The following is a 19,278-nucleotide window of genomic DNA, read 5'->3' as shown; positions in this document are numbered from 1 at the left end:
AGGGTGCAGGGTGTAGTTGATGGTGGTCAGGTCCTCGCTGGGCGCAATTCTCGAAGCCGCAAAGTGCTGCAGTTGTACAATGTCGTTAGCTGCAAGCAATCACGTACAAAACACTCATTCGAAGGGAAATTCGGAAAATTCGAGATAATAGTGATACAGGACACGCCTGCAGGACAAACAGAGCAGCCGATGAGTGATCACGTTATCAATCTGTGACGAGCGCGAGAATAAAAGCGTGCTAACTGGGCCGTTCGCTACGTAATTTTTTTACCTTTCAAGCCACTAACGTGCGTGTTTAAGTGCTGGGAAACAGAGCCGCGCACTAAGATATAAGGCATTTGGCGTGCAGAAACTCGCTATCAAAGCAATTATAACTGGTTTTTACCAATGCCGAAAAATGCTGTTTGGGCGTGTTTTCATCCGATTATGGGAATGTAAACAGTACAGCTAGCAAACAAGCGCGCCTGAACGGGACAAGAAATTAAAGAGCTTGTGTCAAAACGTCAAGCGGCACAGCAGCAGTTTAGTTTAGTTTTGCCGCTACACGTGCTGCCCTCGAGGCTAAAAAATGTTAATTATTCTCCCACACGCACCTACCCAGGTAGAAACCAACCTGTATGTTCGAAAGTGAACGTATGTGTTCTGTACACCAATCAAGAGCAGCAGTTAACTCTCACTGAAAGAGACGTCCACAAATCGCACGCTGATTGTGAGAGGCCTGAGAGTGGGTGGGGTTAAAATATTGCTTTGACTTTTCGTAGCTGTTCTGCATGCAGGCGCTGAAAAGACGCCATATTGAATTTTATTTAAATGGTGGACTCGAATCTCATGTTGGATTATAAATGGCGGTTATCGGTGGTTCTTTTTGTTCTATGTCCCTGCGCGTTTAAAAATACCGGTACCACTAGATTCGAAAAATAGAATGAATGCTCTTTCATGACAAAAAAATCTTCAATCATTTAAAAGAAAATATTATATTTTAATATGGGTTAATCCTGAAGAAGTATTTTCAAAATGAAAGCTGTTAAGTCAACGCAAAGTTAAAATACTAAACCGGTTTTTAGCTCTCATATCACCAATAAAAACCGACCCATCCTTTATTTTGATGCCGTGCTGCAACCTGCAATCCGCAACAAGCACAACACGCTAGCACGCAGCTCGTCAAGTGTATGTACGCTGATTTTTTATTATTGTGAAGCCGGTGTACACTTTTGACCAGTTCTTCCTCAAAGAACAGCCAGTCTACACTTCACTCTCTCTCTAGAAGGTGGAGTAAAAGCATATTTTTCGAGAGAGAAGCAAAACCAGTTGGAGTCACAATCATGGAGCCGACGGAAGAACAGCAACAGGCCCTGCAGAAGGTCACCGACAACGATTTGACGGGTCTGCAGGCCCTTTTATCCACTGCAAAGTTCGACATCGACTTTGTCGACACAAACGGCATGACGCTTCTGCAGCACGCCGTCTACAAAGGCAACCACGACATTGCACAGATCCTCATTGATCAGGTTTGGAATTTTTTTCAGTTGTTTGTCATTTTAATTACATAATTTTACTTTTCTCAATTCAGGGTGCAGACGTGAATTCGAGCAAGCACGAGCACAACTATTCGCCTCTGCATTTCGCCGCCCTGTCTGGCAAAGAGGAGGTTTGCATGCTGCTCCTCCAGCACGGCGCCAAGAGCCAAGTTCTCAACACGGTGAAACGGACGCCAGCTCAAATGGCAGCCTTCGTCGGTAAGCAATTACTTTGAGTAGTTTGGCAGACAGTATCATAATGAAGCGTGCAGGAAATCATGGTTGCGTGGCGGCGATCAATAACTTCGTTCCGCGCTCTGACATCGACTATTACACAACTCCCAAAGGACTTGACAAAGAGCCAAAACTCGAGCCGGCCCTCACAGAGGTGTTTCACAAGTTCATCATGCAGGTGCGGATGGAAATCGACTTTTTTTAATTTAACTAGGAATCAAATAGGAAAGTTAATAAGAAAGACATAAATTGTATTTACTCCAAGGCTGTTTAAACTGCAAATTTTTAATTTAAAAAATGCCTTGCTTAAAAAATTGTAACTTTTGTTGATTGTGGCAATTTTTTTTCACAATTTTATTAATAAAAACAGCTGGATAATAAATTGTGATTTAGATTGAAAAATTAAGCAGAGTACAGGGGGTTTTAAAATGAAATTCTCCATTTAAGTGTATAATTGTCTTTTTAATTAAAAATATTATCATGTTTGCTGGTAAATCAGTAAAATAAAACCAAAGAAAAACAACAGAGTCATCTAGTAAAAAGAACAACTAACTACTAGAAAATTGCCATATAATTTACTCCATATCTTTGTTCTCTAATAAAGGTGAATGTTCATCCAATCGGAATCCTGCTCTTCCTTCGGACTAATCGGACGCTAGTGGACAAACACAGGCAGGTGAAGGCCGTCCTAAATCTTATGTGCGAGAAGGAGATGAAGCGCGGACACGAAACAAATGAAGTTCTTTCTTTCAAATTCCACTGGCTGTCCAACGTGCTGGAAGAATTGACCATGGCCGAAGAAGGAGAGCTCATGAAAGAGGTTAATTTATAAGCTAAATTCGATCCAAATGAAATTAAAAATTTGTATTTTGTAGGGCAAGGAAAAAGACGTGCTTGAGTATTGCATAAAAAAGCTGATTAAACCAAGCGGACTGGACCAGTTTGTCAGAGTGACAGTTCATCGTTTCCCGTACATCCAGTCAACACTTTTCATGCAGATTGCTAACGGCGTGGCATCAACAATAAAAGACCCTCAGTAAGTTCGATTTTTCCTCTTTCAAAACTTGATTTTATTCCAATAATAGTTAATAATGAAATAGAAACAAATATAAAAACAAAGAAGAAATTTAATACGCAGGAATCCAGGCAAATCAAAGAGAAATTGGACATAAATTTCTGCACAGCTACATGACGTTTCATTGAGTGGCAATCGCGATAGTCAAAGCGGCTATCTTAGTTTGAAGTTAATAACTGGCTTAAATCCGCTCTTCTGTGCTAGACCATTGAATTTAAAAATTTCAAAACATTTTCCTGATCAATTAATTATGCACACAAAGGATAAATAAATTAGACCATCTAAGGTTAAGTATAACCTTCAAGGTTAAACATTCCTTGATATGACCCTGAAGGTCAAAACACGAATAAATGCCCCTATGATCTTGGTGAAATTTAGTTGACTTAAAAGTTTTAAATGGAAATAATTTTCAATGTCTGACCGTCCAAAATATTCTTTTGTATCCAAAGGAATAAAAAAAGAGGGAAAAAGGCTGAAATTATGTAATTATTTCTCTGAATTTATTTTAATAAAAATAAAATCCTAATCATTTTTAACAGTATGAAAAATAAATCGACGTTATAGTTTTGGTAAATTATAAAACGCCATAATTACTGACAAAAAATGAATTAATTGAAATCCCCAATTGCAGTTATGAAAAAGGCAGTTTGATGACGGTGATCACGTCAGCCATCAACGGCCACCGAGGATTCGCCTCGGACTCGCAGTGCAGCGCTTGCGGCAACGAAAAGGCGACGCGTAGGTGTTCGCGATGCAAAAGTGAGGTTTACTGCGGCGCTGAGTGCCAAAAGGTGCACTGGTCGCTGCACAAAAAGGGGTGCAAGCCGGCCAGCGCTGCAGATGCGAAGAAAGACGCCGCCAAAATGAAGGAGAACGAGCAGGCGAGTATCGCTGACCTCGTTTCCCAGCAGCTCGCCAGTCAGAGTCTCGAAGTCAAGTGAATTTGTGTATCCTCTTAAAAATGACTGTATTCTTGTTATTAAACTGTTGTCTCGCTGATGTACAAATCAAATATTTTATTTATTCTTTTTCCTTGCCAACTTGAACAAATGGTGTCGTTCTCTCTATTCACCATACTTTAACTACTGCTGTTGTATTTTATATTAATCCCTCAATCAGGAAATATAAGAAAAACTGCATGTGAAGTACTTCAACTTTAAAATCTAAACTATGAAAACGCATGGAAATTCATTCAGTCTGTTTTTATTCACGTTGATAGGCGTATGAAAAGTCGACCCTTTAGCACATAAAACGAAGCTACGCACTTTATTCTTAAATAATCTTGAAATGAATATGTTTGATGACCTCAAGTTGCGTTTGAGCCCACAGTTTGGCAATTTCAATGTCTATAAAACTACATAAATAAGATTCGGTGTTGATTTAGGATGATTTTGGTTCCGTCGCCCATCTCATTAGCAGCACGTTTGGCGACTCGAACAGCAACGTGAGCACGTACGCGCAAAAGTAGCACATGCCCATGTTTCCAAAGAACGCGGTGGCCTAAAAATTTTGGTTCGTTAAACACCGCGTATTGATGGTATTTTTTCTGTCCTCACCAAAGGCAGGAAGTCGACATGTTGCGCGTGTTCCGAGCCCAGCGACACTGAATTCATGAGGAAAGGATTCAGGAGGTAGGCGCAGTACGTCAGCCGGGACATTGGCACCCAGCCGGGGAACTCCAGCACTTTCGCCACCACACCTGAACATTTTTCAAAAATTAGTTATTTTGCATTTAATATTCAGAAAGAAATCATCAGAGGAACTGAATTAGCCCAGAAAAAAATAATTCCATGGAAATAGTGAGGGAAATGCGAGAAATGGAAAATTCCTACCATCTGAAAATTAAATATATGAGAAGCTCTAAAATGTTTTAATTCAAGAAAATGAATGGTTCTGCATCGCGAAAAAAATTTCCACGATTTAGTTTCTTTTACTTAAAGATTTTGTTCATTTGCGTGAATTTATTTATTTAAAATTTTAAAATAAAATTGTTTGGAAGAAACCCGAACATTTTATTTTTTTCCTTGGTAAAAATCCCCCGTGGATATGCTGAACGGACTCTGTTTTAAGAGGGCGAGATATTTTTTTAAATAGTTGACTGGCAAGTGATTATGTCCAGGTCAATTAAGCCGTATTAAAAATTTGGATAATGCAATCTAGATAATGGAACTTACCCCCATGCTTGGTGACGCACGCAATGACGATCCACGCCAGACCGACACCCCACACGGTTCTACTGAGGCCAACATAGACGGCTCCCAGCTCTGGGGAGATTTCTCTTTCAGTCAGTCCAAAAAGAACTGCTACGTTGCACATAGAGCCCAGCAACCAACAGCAGGCAACTTGGCTCTAAAATTATTTCAAAAATTAATTTCTTCCCATTTATATAAAAAGCCTCTTTTACGTACTGTTCTGAGGGGCAAGTGTCCCTTGATTTTAATCACATAGTAGCCAGTGATCATGCCGACCATATATGGTCCGATCCTGGTCCAGGGCGGATCGTACAGCACGTTGAGCATGTTGTACTGCTGGCTCAGCGTCGGCACGTAGTTGTAAGACCACGAGATGAAGGCCGTGATCACGCAGGACGCCACGGTCAGCATCGAACCAATGGCAAACGTCGTTTTCCTGAAGCTGCAAATTTTCACAAAATTAAAAGGGGTGAGAAGAAAATTTATATTTGGTTGATTTAAATCAATCCTTAATTTTTAAAACAAAATGAACAAAACGTTTCCTAGTTTTGATGGAAATTTTTTTATTTTTTAATATGAATTTAAAAATTTGTTAAAATAGAAAATGCTTAGAATACATTAGAGCACTTATTTGTTAATGGTCTTTTTGCATTGCAAAATTTCTAATTTTCCATCTCCCAACAATTCAAGCAAATAGAAAAACTTCCTCTTACAGCTAGAGGAATATTTTCCAATAGTTTTTTTTTAACAAAATTCTTGATCATTCCATTCATTTTTGCTCAAAAGTAGTTGCTGCAGGGTTAACTTATGATTTAATTATCATCTGAAATGATCAAAATATTTTTGGATTTCTCACCGCTTTTCTATAACTCACCTTGTGGACAGGAGCAACAGGAAGCTTCCAATGACGAAAAACTGCATGTCATTCGCAATATACCAGCTCCAGGTCATACACTAGAAAAATCATCCCAATAAAAAATCCAAAGACATTTTAAAAAGCACCAACCATTTCATCTCTGGAGTAAACGTTATTGATGTACAGCAAGTTCCTCCACCAGAATTTACTGCAAGTGTTGTGCGCGGTTTCTGTTGTGTTGAAAACGGAGGTGCGAGAGTATTTGGTTTGGTTCACGTCCAAAATTCCAACCATCATCATGTACACAGGAGTCAGTCTAAAAGTTTTTTTTATAAAATATTAAGAAATTAAGTTAGTTTTTTAAGTTTCTCACCTTATGAATCTTTTGGCGACCATCAGGAAAAATCGTTTCGTGTTCAGAATCAGCTTGGCTCGCGCCGGCATGCCTTTCTCCAAGGCCCTGGTCTTCTGTTCTCCTTTGTAATAAAGGTAAGCCACTAAAAATCCACTGAAATCAAATTTTAATTCTAATCAAACAATATTAAAGAAATTGTATTGAATAAAGCATAATTCTTTCTTTTTTTTCTCTCGATTGTTTTTTATTTTAGTTTCAAAATCAAGCTGACACAGATGTCATTCAGAAATCATATTTTTTGTTTAACGAATCAGATTTACTCTTCCCAAATTATTATTAATAATAAAAAAACGAGTGCGCACTCAGTCAAATTTCCTAAAAAGTCCTAAAATGTGCACTAAATCCAAAATTTAAAATGGAAATTTAACCAAAAAAATAATTGTTTACTGTTAAATCTTTACGAGTTAAAAAATTCAGAAATGATTATACCTGATGAAAAAGAAGGTGTCGACTGATAGAGTAGAATTGGCGACAACTTGCACTGCGAATCCTTCAGCCATGCGGAACGCTTGCACTCGATTGTCTGAAAATATTTACATTATTATCAAATAACCTTTTTTTTAAAAAAAAAAACGTCCGGAATTACCAGCGTAGTCGGCGAGGTAGAAGACGGTGTGCACCATGATGATCCAGCCCATGCCCAAGAAGCGAAGCCCGTGGATGCATTTGACGGAGTCGGAGCTGATTATCGGGTTCATCAGCGCTCTCGTGTTTGCCGACACGGAAAAACACATAAGCAGTTTGCCGAACCAGCTCTGCCTGTAGTGCAGTGCACGACTTTCGCTCATAGTCAGCTTGCATGCTAAATGAAGTGAATGGAGTCATAATTTATTGGGTGTTATTTAGACGTGTTATTACATCTGGAAAAATAAAAGAATGACGCAGAGAAAAAAATAGACCGAGAGTAATTCTCTCTTTCCAAATGGGATAAATAAAGATGGTATATTGAAATCTATGATTCATGAAAGAGAAATCTGTTTGTTTTGAGCAGTGTTTTCGGCTAGGGTGCTTTATTTTTCCTTTAGAGTGGTACAACCGTGGAACGATCTCGGACTAAAAATTAAGATTTGCACATATGTTCAACAAATATAATTAATGTTGATTTTTCTCTTGAGTAACTTAAAATAATTATTTTAAAGATTTATTCTCGGTTCAGAAATGAAACGTTGAAATAATGTGCAGTAGTTCCATTGCTTACGATAAATTATTTGTTCTTCAATCCCCGAAGATGTCTGATTTTGGCAAATTGAAAAGATTTAGAAAAAAGCTTGAGTTCTTTGTTAGTGTAGAGGCTAAGCAATGTTTGAAATTTAAATAAAGACAAATAATCAATCCTAATTATGAATTTACAAAAAAAATAATTTCAAACAACGTCAAAGATAATAAATATACAAATTTTATGCTAATGCATTTATGCAATCAGGAAGACCTTTTTAATGTTTCAATAAGTGAGATGTCAAGACTAGCAGTTTATCAAACTGGATTATGCTTTTCCCAGCGCGGCAAACAACAGTTGTTGTCTGTCGTAAATGCCAATTATCCTCTAATAGCATTTCCTATCCTTTAAATGTAGTACCTTGATTTTCCTCGACAAGTAGGTGGAACTGCTCGACGCCCTCGTTGTTGTTGGCCTTCTTGTTGGCGAGAAGCTTTCGTTCGTTCTGCAGGGGTTGCCAGACGGTCTGGTCGTAAATCCAGCCGGCGACGCACAATGCCAGGGCCAACCCTAGAATCGACCTTCAAATGCATTGATATAATTTCTCGCTCTTGGCCAGACGGAAAAATGTGGGCGCCTCACATCACGGTGATGAACTTAAAGGACAGCAGCCAGTCACTGTTGTCCTCGACGCCCCGCACGTTCGTCAGACGCAGACTCAGGTCCATCTTGCGCTGTAGGGCCAGAGGCTGCGCGCCCCCGTCGAACAGCGCCGCCAGCATCGGCCGCACAGTTTCCGGACCGCACGACCGCGGCAGGCATAGACCCAGGGTCACCAGGTCCTGAGGAAGAAAAGGTAAAGATCTCATTGTAGGGCTGGGAATTTCTTTCTGTGCTTCTGATTCACTTAAAGATACGCAAATTGAACAAAAATCACGCAATTTTAATAATTTTTTTAGAGATTTTTAAATGAGGGATAAAGATTTCGTCTTTTCGACTATCATGTTTTTCATATTTTCATGTCATAAATTTAAAAAAACTTCTGCATTTAACAAACGTGTTGATACGGAAAGACGAAAATCAATTTCCCGTTGAGATTTTACCATTTCAGCTGATTCTGGTTTTCAATTTGGATTATATTCACGGAAATTTGGATTCATCAACATCATCGTCTCCATAATTTCACGTGAAATAATTACAAATTGGAAAATTTCACGGAAAAAATCAAAGATTATCGTTTGTAGAGAAGAAATCAGAAAGAGAGCAGAAGAGTAATTCAGAAATTTAATAAATTTATCGGAAGATAAAATTAAATAAAATATTTGTTTTAACCCTTCAGTTTTAAATTGATGTTATTCAACTATGATTCCTTTAAAAGTTCATGTTGGAAAAAATGGGAATTCTTTAAAATAGCTTCCCAAGAAAGGGTTGAATTTAAGCTTCGGAATTTTTGAGAGGGAAAGTTAAACCACAGGGAAAATTTCGTCACTCGAATCGTTTCCTCCTTTCGATTGTTGCTCTGCAATGAGTGTAGAGCCGGATATTTTCAACGATCGCTGATTTACAATTCTCTGCAGCTAATGCTGCTATTATTAAGATTTTTTAGGTTAAGTACTGCTGATGAGGCCTGCGGGGCTGAAAAAGCCGCAGTACGCAGTACAAGCTATTCGATTGCTCCAAATCTCACGTCTATAAGAAAATCATCAACAGCCGAGCCATTTCATAAATTGAATTTCACCCAGTCTGATTTTATAGTTTTTTGAGTCTCTCTCAATTTCAATGAAATTTATTTTCAACGGGTTTATAGAAAATAGTTGATTTTATTATCTTGGTCATTTTTAAATACATTAATAAATAAAAATCAGTATAAAAATTTTGAAAGCAACATTTTCATTTGATTATTGTTTTTCAATATTGTTCAATTGTATTTTTTCTTGAGAGTGCATTTTAAGATAATTCTAAAAGGAAAAAGCGAACTCAACTGACGTGTTATGAAACTTTCACACGCGGTAATCATTCTATCATTGCACTACAAATCTGCATACAACCGCGAATAGCAGGCTACCCGCAAAACAAGACGCGCGGTTTCACCTTTACTCGCGGCTGCTTTAGTCTGACTGACATTAATATACACATAATATATTAATTTTGCGAAAATTCTATAATTTTTTGTATTATACAAACAAACTGTCATGCAATGTAACATGCTTTGTCCGCGCTGTCGCTACCAACGAACACAGAAATGTCTGCTTACATATTGAAAGCTATTTTGATGAAAAGCGTAAGCCCAATCATGTGCATCAGAAAAAGAAAAGGATATTCGCGAAAAAAGCGCTCGGCAATTTGTCACGCCACAAATGCTCGTGTTGTGTTTGTTTTCCCATGCAGCCGCGCTTTGACATTAGAGCGAAAGTAATGAAAGTTGTCGCTGATGCTGCGCTTGGAAATCTCTCGCGCCGCCGCGCAAACCAAACGCATAGCCGCGTTTCCCGGACATTCAATCCGCGGCAAAGTGCAATAATTACGCCCGACCACCGATTGTGCATGAGATTGGATTTAAGAATTAAGAAATACCTCGTTCTGCAGGCCCGTCAGCTCTTGGATGGTGGCATTGTGTCGGAAGTTGGCCACGATGAAATGCGTCTTCAGCGGACTCGCGACGCCCGCTTGTAATTTCAAATTGACATCCTCGCACTCAGTCAACGACCCCAGCCAGAAATTGTTCCCGAATATGAATCCAGGGGTCGGCTGTCCACTCGAGTCGAAAACTGATTCAACACAATAATCAAATCAAAACAAATAAAGCGACTGATCTCGGGTCAATAGTGTGCTAATCTGATGTCGATTGGAAATTTCCGTAGTTTTAAACCGATGAATGGATTATTCAGATCTCCTTTTTAAATGAATCCAAGTTGTTGATTAGTTTTAAAATGTTTTAAAATCATTTTTTTATTAAAATTAGAAAAATAGGCAAGAGAAAATCATTCACGCTTTATGTCTAAAGCAAAATGTTTTCAATTCATTGATTAGTTTGATTTTTTTTAATTGTAAATGAAAAAACATGTTTGTTTTAATTAATTTAATTGTTTTAATTGTTTTAATAAATTTTTTTAACTTTTTTATTTGAATTTAAAATTGCCATAGTGATCATTACATTTAAAAAAATCGGCTCGATAAATTCTTGTTTGGAAGTTAGGGTTTTTTGTTTAATTCCTTGAAAACAAAATAAAATAGATAAAAACTCACTTTTAAGCGCCCACATTTCCTTATTCAGCATAGCGTTTTGGACAAGTCCGAGGTGTCCATGGCACAGGGAGTCATTTTTCTCGGCAGCCAATTGCAGCAGTCCCTCGAAGGGTGAGTTGATCTGAAGGTCGGCGCCGGCAACGGTGCCCAAGACGCCCGCCACAGCCAACACGGTACAAAGCAGCTCCATCACGGCCAGCGGCAGAGCCACTACTGCCGATGGACCTGCTCTCTCGTCAGGGCTCGAATCAGGTCCTCGCTCTGAGGAGGGAGCGGGCAGCATGCACAGGGTCGCCCTGACTCACTCTCGCCGTTTCTGCTGCTCTCGTGCGAATTGAAACTTTCCAGAGCCACAAGAAGAATTTAAATAAAACCGTGTGAGGTTTTTCAAATTAAGTTAATTTTTTGGATAAATATTTTTTCGTTAATGTGTTCTGAGTTGTTTCGAAGAATTAAATTGGAAAATTTTATGCTGTAGTTACGCTTGGTGTAACAAATGTATAACGTTTTCAAATCAAGTAGATAAGAAATTCAAACAAGGAAAATAATAAATCTTTTGTTATAATTCGGATTCAAAATTTTACTAGAAATTTGAAAGTATAAAAGTTCAAAAAGAAACAGACGAAATTAATTTTAAAAGAATTAAAATTTAAGAAATAAATTTGTCTAATTTTGGACCAAAATTAATTTATATTTCAAATTTTTAAGTGTCAGATTGGATTTGAGAAATTCGTAATGATCTCGGTAAAATGGATTGTGCAGACAAACGAATGAAAAAAGATTTGTATATGAATTAAGTTCAAACTGATTTTTTTGTCAATGATCTCCAAATACTCACTTCCCTTCTCTAGGAAAACTTTGCGAATTATGAGTCACTATAATAAAACGACAATCCATTGACCCCAAATTTATGAAACCCTTGCTGTGTGTACATTTGATTGAACTGATATACAAAATGTCTATGTTAACACAAGATATTCTTTTCATCATTTCCTCATCTTCTTCTATAAATAAAGTTTTCATAAAGTTACTGATAGTCATTTTGATCCTTCGCTTACTCGATGAATCATTTTAACTCGAACTGTATCAAAAAACCCAAGCTGCTTGTAATAGGAAACAAATATTTAATGAAGTCATACGCCAATGGTCCAATAGTGTCAAATAAACAAATAAAAACTAAAATATCCTTATTATAAAATCAAACACAAGATTAGTTGGTTTTGACACAGTTTGCAAAAATATTTGTTGTGATAGTCGGTTGCCAAATATGGCAAACAGTCGCGTGAGTCCGGCAATTTTGGTTAACATTAATTATTCTTCCGCATGAATGACGTGACCGCAAAATTTGTCCACTCTCTCGCCGCATTTTACTATTAAATAAATTCAGATTGTAGCGTGGTCGTGTTCATACAGATTAAGAAATTATTTCTAACAATAAGACGCAGATGCACAGCTTTTTCTTCGCTATTATCTCACCCTTTTCTTGAGCAACTCTCATGTCTCTCACTTTTTACGTTCCGCTTTGTTTGTTTGACTCACCACAACGTTGCTTTATAGGTACATGATTTTCGAAATGCAACTCGCACAATAATTAAAATTGCAGAGTCAAATCACCTTGCTCGAACCTTTTCCTGTAACAATAGGCAAAATTCCTTTATGGTTTTTGTAATTTTTAGAAAATCTCGATTTAATTCTAACTATCTAATTTTACGTAAAATTTCAAAGTGGTTTGAGATTGTGGCCTTCGGAAATACCCTCTTAACCTTCACTTACATTAACACCAAGTTAAATTTACACAAAATGATAAAAAAATCATTGAAGATTGAAGAGTGTAAGCGCTTTTCAAGAGGCAAGCTCTGTCTGCCTTTCAAATACTGTCATATATTTGTCAAAGGTATTAAACGCCGCACCCTGTTGGATATGGACCTTGACATGAGGAATCAAAATCAGTCTTTGGATTTTTGTTTGCTAATTATTTTTATTACATATTTTTATCGCATAAAAAGAACAATTCTTCAAAATGTATAAAACCCTTTGTCTCGACCTTTTCTTTACTTTTAGTTTTGGTTAATTTTATCTGGCAGAGTGGCCTTGCTGAACCAGAATCACAATAAAGTTCATTTTGAAACTAAAAGGAGCTAAAAATTACAATGCTTGATACCAAAAATAGCTTTTTGATGAGAGCGACAATCCAGAAAGTACTCGATTTTCTTCTAGAAATATTTTCTGATTCAGAAAAAATGAGTAATTAGCATCTTTTGTGCAATGAGATACCTTTATAATTTGTCTAATTATAAAAGCAATTTTTCCACTTTTCCGCTTTGTTTCTCCTGCATGAAAAGGCTTTTTTTGCTGCCACATTCCTTTGCTTTAATTAAACTCAGCAATCATTTTCTCGGAAACGATGAAGAAAATAACCTCGCTAATTGTCGCCTTTATTCTCTATATTTCAAACAAACGCGAGTAATTATGCAAGAAGCGTGAGTGTACCGTTGGTAAAAGCACTTTCTTTCCAGGCTTTCCGTCTCGCGCAATATAATTGGTGACACATATGTGTATAACATATGCACGTTCGCTTCTCACCATCAGCCAACTAAACTCGCAGGAACCCTTTCGAGTCTGCTATAAAGAGAAATTCCGAGGAGAGGAAATCTAAAACACGTCGCGATTGCGCCGCCCAGGAAAAGTGATCTTTATCTCTACCTGTCTGCTGCACTTATTTAATTGCGTTCACTTAATTTCAGCTATCATTTGTTTTGCATTGAAAATGCTCTACCTGCTGTATGTACGTGCGTCATAAAAGTTACTAAGCAAGTGTTAATACAGTGTGGTTTAATCGATATGGGAGGTTTGAAAGAGGCCATCGAGTCTCAAGTATCTATTTATTTCACAATTTTGCTACATTTGTTATGTATATAAACGTTTAATTTGTTTGTTAAGTATAGAATAAACAGAGTGCGGATGCAGAGTAAAAAACCTGATTGAACCAATAAACATCCAAACACGGAAATTATCAAATAGCACGTTTTTTTTAAATAGACAATCACAAATTGATAGAAGGAAAGAAAACTTCAGATAGCTGAAATCTATGGGGACCTAATTTTTTAATCTTTGCGGGGCAACCTAAAATATAATTTTGCATTTTTAGCTCTGAAAAAAATGGGTCATAATATTGAATTGATTGCTTATGGAGTTCACTGTCAACAATGTCAATCATGTTAAATGGCCAAGAAAGGAATCAAATTTCCCAAATTTCTCAAAAAGCAATAATTTTTGCTTAGTTTTAATTCCTCTCCTCACTGAGGTAAATTTCCCAAATTTTGAAAATATAACATTTTCAAAAGGGAGGCAGTAGTCATCACCTGTTTTGCATGCAAACTTTGTAGCTGATTTTTTATTTTAGAAATCAAAACGGCAACCTGGGAAAATTTGAGCTCTTTCCCAATTGTCAGAGAAAATTTACTCAATGACAGGAATAAAACTGCATGGCTATTAGTTTGTTATTGCAATTTTATTTCTCTTTTGTTGTTGTTGTGATTCTTGAACAAATTTGCGAGTAATTGCACGACGAAGAAGTGTTTATATCCAAGCTTTAACAATGTATTTTCTTTTTTATTTCTTTAAGAACCTCTGCCCAGCACATCCCCGTAGGCTATGAGCTGAGAATGAGCTCACCCGATTCCAATGTGACTGAGAGGCCGCAGAGGAGCTTCCCCGCGTCGAGGTCTTTGATTGAAAATCGTCAGAGATATTTGTCCCTAAAGCCGCTGGAAAGGTGCGAAAACCAGCCCGTTGAGCTATTTAAACATTTCGAGTCACTTAGGTAACCGTCTTTATCAATCTCTGATATTTCTAGCAGCCGTTTTAAACGGAAATCATGCCCATTTTTTTGTTAGTCATTTTCTCGATGAATAGATACTACGAGTAAAACAATCAATCTTCATATTATTTTCCCAGGCCTTGGTTAAACAAAAACAAGTAGTTCGAGTTTCCAAGAGAAGTCTATGAACTCACAAGTAAGTGCGTAAGCGGTAGAGAGTGAAATCACCCTTGAGCTTGAATAAAAAAATTTCCTGACAGACGCACAATTAAAAAGCGTCAAGGGTACGAGCGTATGGGCGTTTTTTAGTGCCATTCCACCTAAAGACAATTAACCGCAGAAAGGCAAACGGACAAAGTTCACACACACATACTGATCTTGGCGGCGGCGTAATTATGGCTCGATCGGTGCAATTATGCGGCGATGTGCTTTACCTCTCATGCCCGCGCGTTGCCTTGGTAACTTATATGATGCATTGCACTGCACGCGTGCGACTATTATATAAATATGTTCCATCTTTATGCCTGATTGCGGATAGGATATAGTATGTTCCTATGCATTTGTGTGACCTCAATCGCACCTCATTGTCACGTTGCATAAAGCACTCTGCGTGCATTTGATTTTTTACCGAATGTATAAAAGAATTGCAACTGTAAACTTTGGATCAATATCTCTGCATTGAGGACATTTTAAACCAAAATGGCCGAAATTGAATATTTAATATTTTTTCTAGTTAACAGCTAATGAGTAAGAGATTTGAAATCGATATTTATTATTTGATTATCATGGTGGTACTGATAAGATTAAAAACACAAAAACAAATTACAAACAGGTTTAAGCTTTGGAAATTAAGCTGATCAATCCTTTTCTGACTAATTGTAAGATCTAAGAATGGCAAAACCGACAGAAAAAGTGTTAGATACTTTGAATTTTAATTACAAAAAAGTTAATTAAAATAAATTGGTTCCCTGAAACGACAGAAATTACCGAGATTTTGTTTTTTCGGCAGGTACAAAATTGGTCAAAATGAGATATTGTATTTTTTGGCATCCAGCTCCTCCTAATTTCTAAATAAAAATAATTTGGAGAAGACTTTCGATTTTACAATGGCTACTCCCAATGGCAACGAAAGTTTTAATTATTGATAGATATAAGTTCTTCAGTCAAAATACTGTATCTGGATTGATTGAGAGAAAAAATCGAAAAAATTATAATTTTGGTGAAAATAGGCAGTTCGTCTTTTTTGGTTTTTAAATTTGTTCTTGATTTGCAATACTAAAAAATATTTGACGCAATTTTATCCAAAATTTACAGCCCTTAACCATATTTTTTTGAAAAATTCGATTCCTTTGGTCGAGATCTATCCAACGATGCTTAAAACATTTTGGGGAAACTCTTTGTTGTGAAATAAAATTCAGATTTCAAGTAGGGAGACAGTCCTCTCCATTTGATTAAAGCATGCTAACTTTGCAGCCACGTTTCTCGCAAATTTATAATGGTTTTCAGTATAAATCTTCTTGAATCACTTTGATCCTAGTCAAGTACCTTTAGTCCCAACAATGTTTCTGTTAGGATAGGCGTGGGAGTCCAACATGCCAGTGCCGAGCAGAGAGACCTTGCAAACAACCGCCACGCATGAGAACTACACGGGGTGCAGCATCACATCCTAAATCTCAGGATTTTATAGTGAACCACAGCAGGAATAATTGCTTATCTTTTCTTAAAGAATAACCAAATGTACAAAAGTATCCAGAAATTATCAAATTTATAAATCCGTTTTTATCTATTCAAAACATTGAATAATTTTTTTATTGTTAAAGACATAAAAGAAAAATCGCGTTTCAAAATTAAAAAAATTCCAAGATAATTTTACTATTACATCACCTTTGAATTAGAATTTCATGAGAAATATTGACTGCATCGATGCAGTCTATTTTCGCACCCGTCTCCGATTTATTCCAGATACAATTTCCAATCAAAACAAAAGGCGCAAGAAACTGAATAATCTTAGCAACTAATGAGATTGCAGTAGTTTGTGGATTCCCCGAAGGTGTGTTATGAAATGGGCTGTACCTGCAGCTGCAGCAGCGAGTTAGCGTGAAAACCAAATGAATCAGAAATTGTACGCGCCGCGCGCGAGAGTGAGAAATAATGTGGCACAAGGATGCTGCTCGCACTGCACGAGGCTGCAGCCCGAAAGGGTTTAAACACACACGCCGAGAATAAGTGGCCAGACTCGATCGACGCCGAGCATCCAGTCAGTCAGTCAGTTGGTGTGTGAATTATCAGAATGATTTTACATAGATTCACGGCAGACGCGCGGCCAGGGAGTTTTGACCCGGTGTTAATAATAATTCATTCGTTCCGCCGAGAGAGCGACGCGTTTCCTCTGCTCCGTTCGTAATAAGGCACCGAGTGCGGTATTAATTAAACCTTCAATGACCTACATTATTAATCTCGTCTCTAATGCATTCGCAGTGAAATGGGATTAGCGACTGGAAAGGTGGGCGATCAGGTGCGCTGTTGTTTGCAGGATTTATTTTTGTTTTGGTCTCCAGGGTGATTTGCGTCAAATGGAATATTTTAAAAAAATTCCCCAGGTGATTTAATGCAAAAATAGAAAACTATGGGAGGTAAGGGAACAAATTAAATTAATCTCCCAGACGAGGACAAAGATATGCTAATTTGAAAGATTATTCCAGGATTCGCATTCGCACAATTTTTGGTCCATTCATCTCTCTTTACAAAAAAATTATATTTTCCTCAGATAATTACTAAAATTCTAATTTTTATTTTTAAAGTATCATAAAATCGTTATAACGAAAGATATTTTATGTTTTTATTATATTCTAAACTTTTGAAACATAAAATAATACAAAAAAAGGTTAAAACTCAGACACAGGAACTTATTTCCAAAGCTTATCAAAATTTTAATTCCATTATTTCTAGGCCTGTGCATGCTAAATTAAATTTTAAAGCGGGACTTTTTAATTTCCCTATTTAGCTACATAAACATGTGAAACAAGAAATAAAGATTGAAAAAGATCTTGAAAAAACAATTTACATTAAGCTGGATGTAAATTTTCTTAACATTTCCAGATTCTAAAGGGTTTTCCAATTTTTAAACATCTAAAACATTGTAGAGAGAAGGCTGGGTTTTTCCAGAAAGTCCAGATAAAAGCACTTCCAATACTATTTTTCAATTTTACGCGCCCTTTTATTAATCCTGAATTATTCGAAAGGCGGCAAACCTTTCTTTTTTCTCTTTTTAATTTAAAGAAGCTATATAGAATGTATATTATGATCTAAATAGTTTTTCCCCCTTGAAATAGGACTGCAGTTGACAGCCGAAACAGGCATATATAAAACAACAAAATTTTTCTATGAGGAATGTCGACTTTTTCTTCCTGCAGTGCGACCTTTAGTAAAAAATGGATTTTTTAAGTAAGAGAAAAATTTGTCTCAGAGGGAGGCTTGGGCATGAACTTTGCTCTCTTTTTAGTAATTTTCAGCGGTCGGTGATTCAGAATCCTCTTGAGTTATATTATTCTGTGGCACGTATTTGTTTTACAATAAATTCCTGCTGATTTGATGTACCTAAGGGGCCGTAATGGATTCTCTTTTTTGTTACTTTTAAAACCGCTCAACTTCTGCTCAAAAAAAGTTTCGATTTCAACCTGCCAATCTTTATAATTTTAATTTCTTTTTCCCGTCCTTTATATAATTCAGTAAGAAAAAAATCATGAAACTCATATTCACGAAACACGCGTCTTATCGTGGGTTGCACTATTTAATATGCAAATACTGTGATGTACGAATAAACATTTACCAGTTTCTCGAGTGTGATAAGAAAAAGAAAAAAGTTTGTTTCAAGCCACGAAGCAAAGTCCCTATTTTACTTTGTCTTTGGGTACTACATAAAATATTCATTCAAAAAAATCAGCCGTGAGAGTTGCGCGCACAGGTGAATCGATTCTTTATATCCACGCGTGTCCTTCAATTATTCAAATCGCGCGTCGAGAGCAAGAGAGCGATGTAGCCGAAGTTATTCCGTTTTTTCCAAGCGAATTCGTGAAACGCGAATTGCGATGAGCATCGGGCAAGAATACACAATTATTATTTTTGAAATTCAGTGTTGAGATGATAAATGGACGACACGTTGGCACGTGGCCGTGCAGCTCGGCGCCGCGTGAGAATCGTTTTCCGCCGTTATTTATGAAGTAGTGTCATAAACCCATCAAAATTCAAGCGAAGTTTCGAGTGTATCCCATCCCGACGCTCTCGATCAAGCCTCCGCATGACACCGCCGCTTCCGTTTTGTTTTGACTGATTTTATGCACCGCAGCGAGGAGGGGATCGAGTTCCCTTCGAACGCAGACACTTTGAAAATTGATTCTTTCTTCACATAAATAAAAATAATAAAGCAATTATTGAAAGTGATCCAGGTGTTTTAGTTTGTATTTTGGGTCTAAACAGATTATTTTCCACCTGTGATGTTTTTTTAAATATATACATACAGTATATGGTATGATTTAATTAAAAAGGCTAATTTGTATTGAAAAAAATCAAAGAGGATGAGATGCGATGAAATTGTCCAGAATTGAGTTTCTCGTGGCGAAAAATATAGGAACCGACTTGAATATCAAACATTCAACCCCGGGATTAGGGGTAGGTCCAAGTCCTCACTCCCAAAAGTCAATATTCATTATTTTTAATCAAAAGCCAATTGAAATCCTGAAAAAATAGCAATACGTAATAGAGACCTGG

At 37.0% G+C, this 19,278-nt stretch overlaps 2 protein-coding genes across 2 annotated transcripts; one reads left to right on the top strand and one right to left on the bottom strand.

Annotated features, from left to right (window-relative positions):
* Positions 1-1,127: 1,127 nt before the first annotated feature.
* LOC135943551 (ankyrin repeat and MYND domain-containing protein 2) lies at positions 1,128-3,832 on the top strand. The gene is made up of 6 exons (XM_065490137.1): positions 1,128-1,508; positions 1,571-1,736; positions 1,790-1,929; positions 2,356-2,571; positions 2,627-2,787; positions 3,458-3,832. Exons 1-6 carry the CDS (start codon positions 1,323-1,325, stop codon positions 3,765-3,767), a joined length of 1,179 nt encoding a protein of 392 aa, XP_065346209.1. The 5' UTR covers positions 1,128-1,322; the 3' UTR covers positions 3,768-3,832.
* A 203-nt stretch (positions 3,833-4,035) lies between these two features.
* LOC135943440 (nose resistant to fluoxetine protein 6-like) lies at positions 4,036-10,989 on the bottom strand. The gene is made up of 13 exons (XM_065489971.1): positions 10,692-10,989; positions 10,020-10,213; positions 8,088-8,287; positions 7,866-8,026; positions 6,876-7,091; positions 6,719-6,812; positions 6,248-6,382; positions 6,025-6,190; positions 5,893-5,972; positions 5,235-5,460; positions 5,001-5,175; positions 4,383-4,525; positions 4,036-4,326 (listed from the first exon to the last, which is right to left on the bottom strand). Exons 1-13 carry the CDS (start codon positions 10,972-10,974, stop codon positions 4,207-4,209), a joined length of 2,193 nt encoding a protein of 730 aa, XP_065346043.1. The 5' UTR covers positions 10,975-10,989; the 3' UTR covers positions 4,036-4,206.
* Between the last annotated feature and the right edge of the window lie 8,289 nt (positions 10,990-19,278).

This window comes from Cloeon dipterum, chromosome 4 (assembly GCF_949628265.1).
Source record: "Cloeon dipterum chromosome 4, ieCloDipt1.1, whole genome shotgun sequence".
In the NCBI taxonomy this organism is placed as follows: domain Eukaryota; kingdom Metazoa; phylum Arthropoda; class Insecta; order Ephemeroptera; family Baetidae; genus Cloeon; species Cloeon dipterum.
Note: the sequence above shows the minus strand (reverse complement) of the source record. Positions and strands in the feature narration are given on the sequence as shown.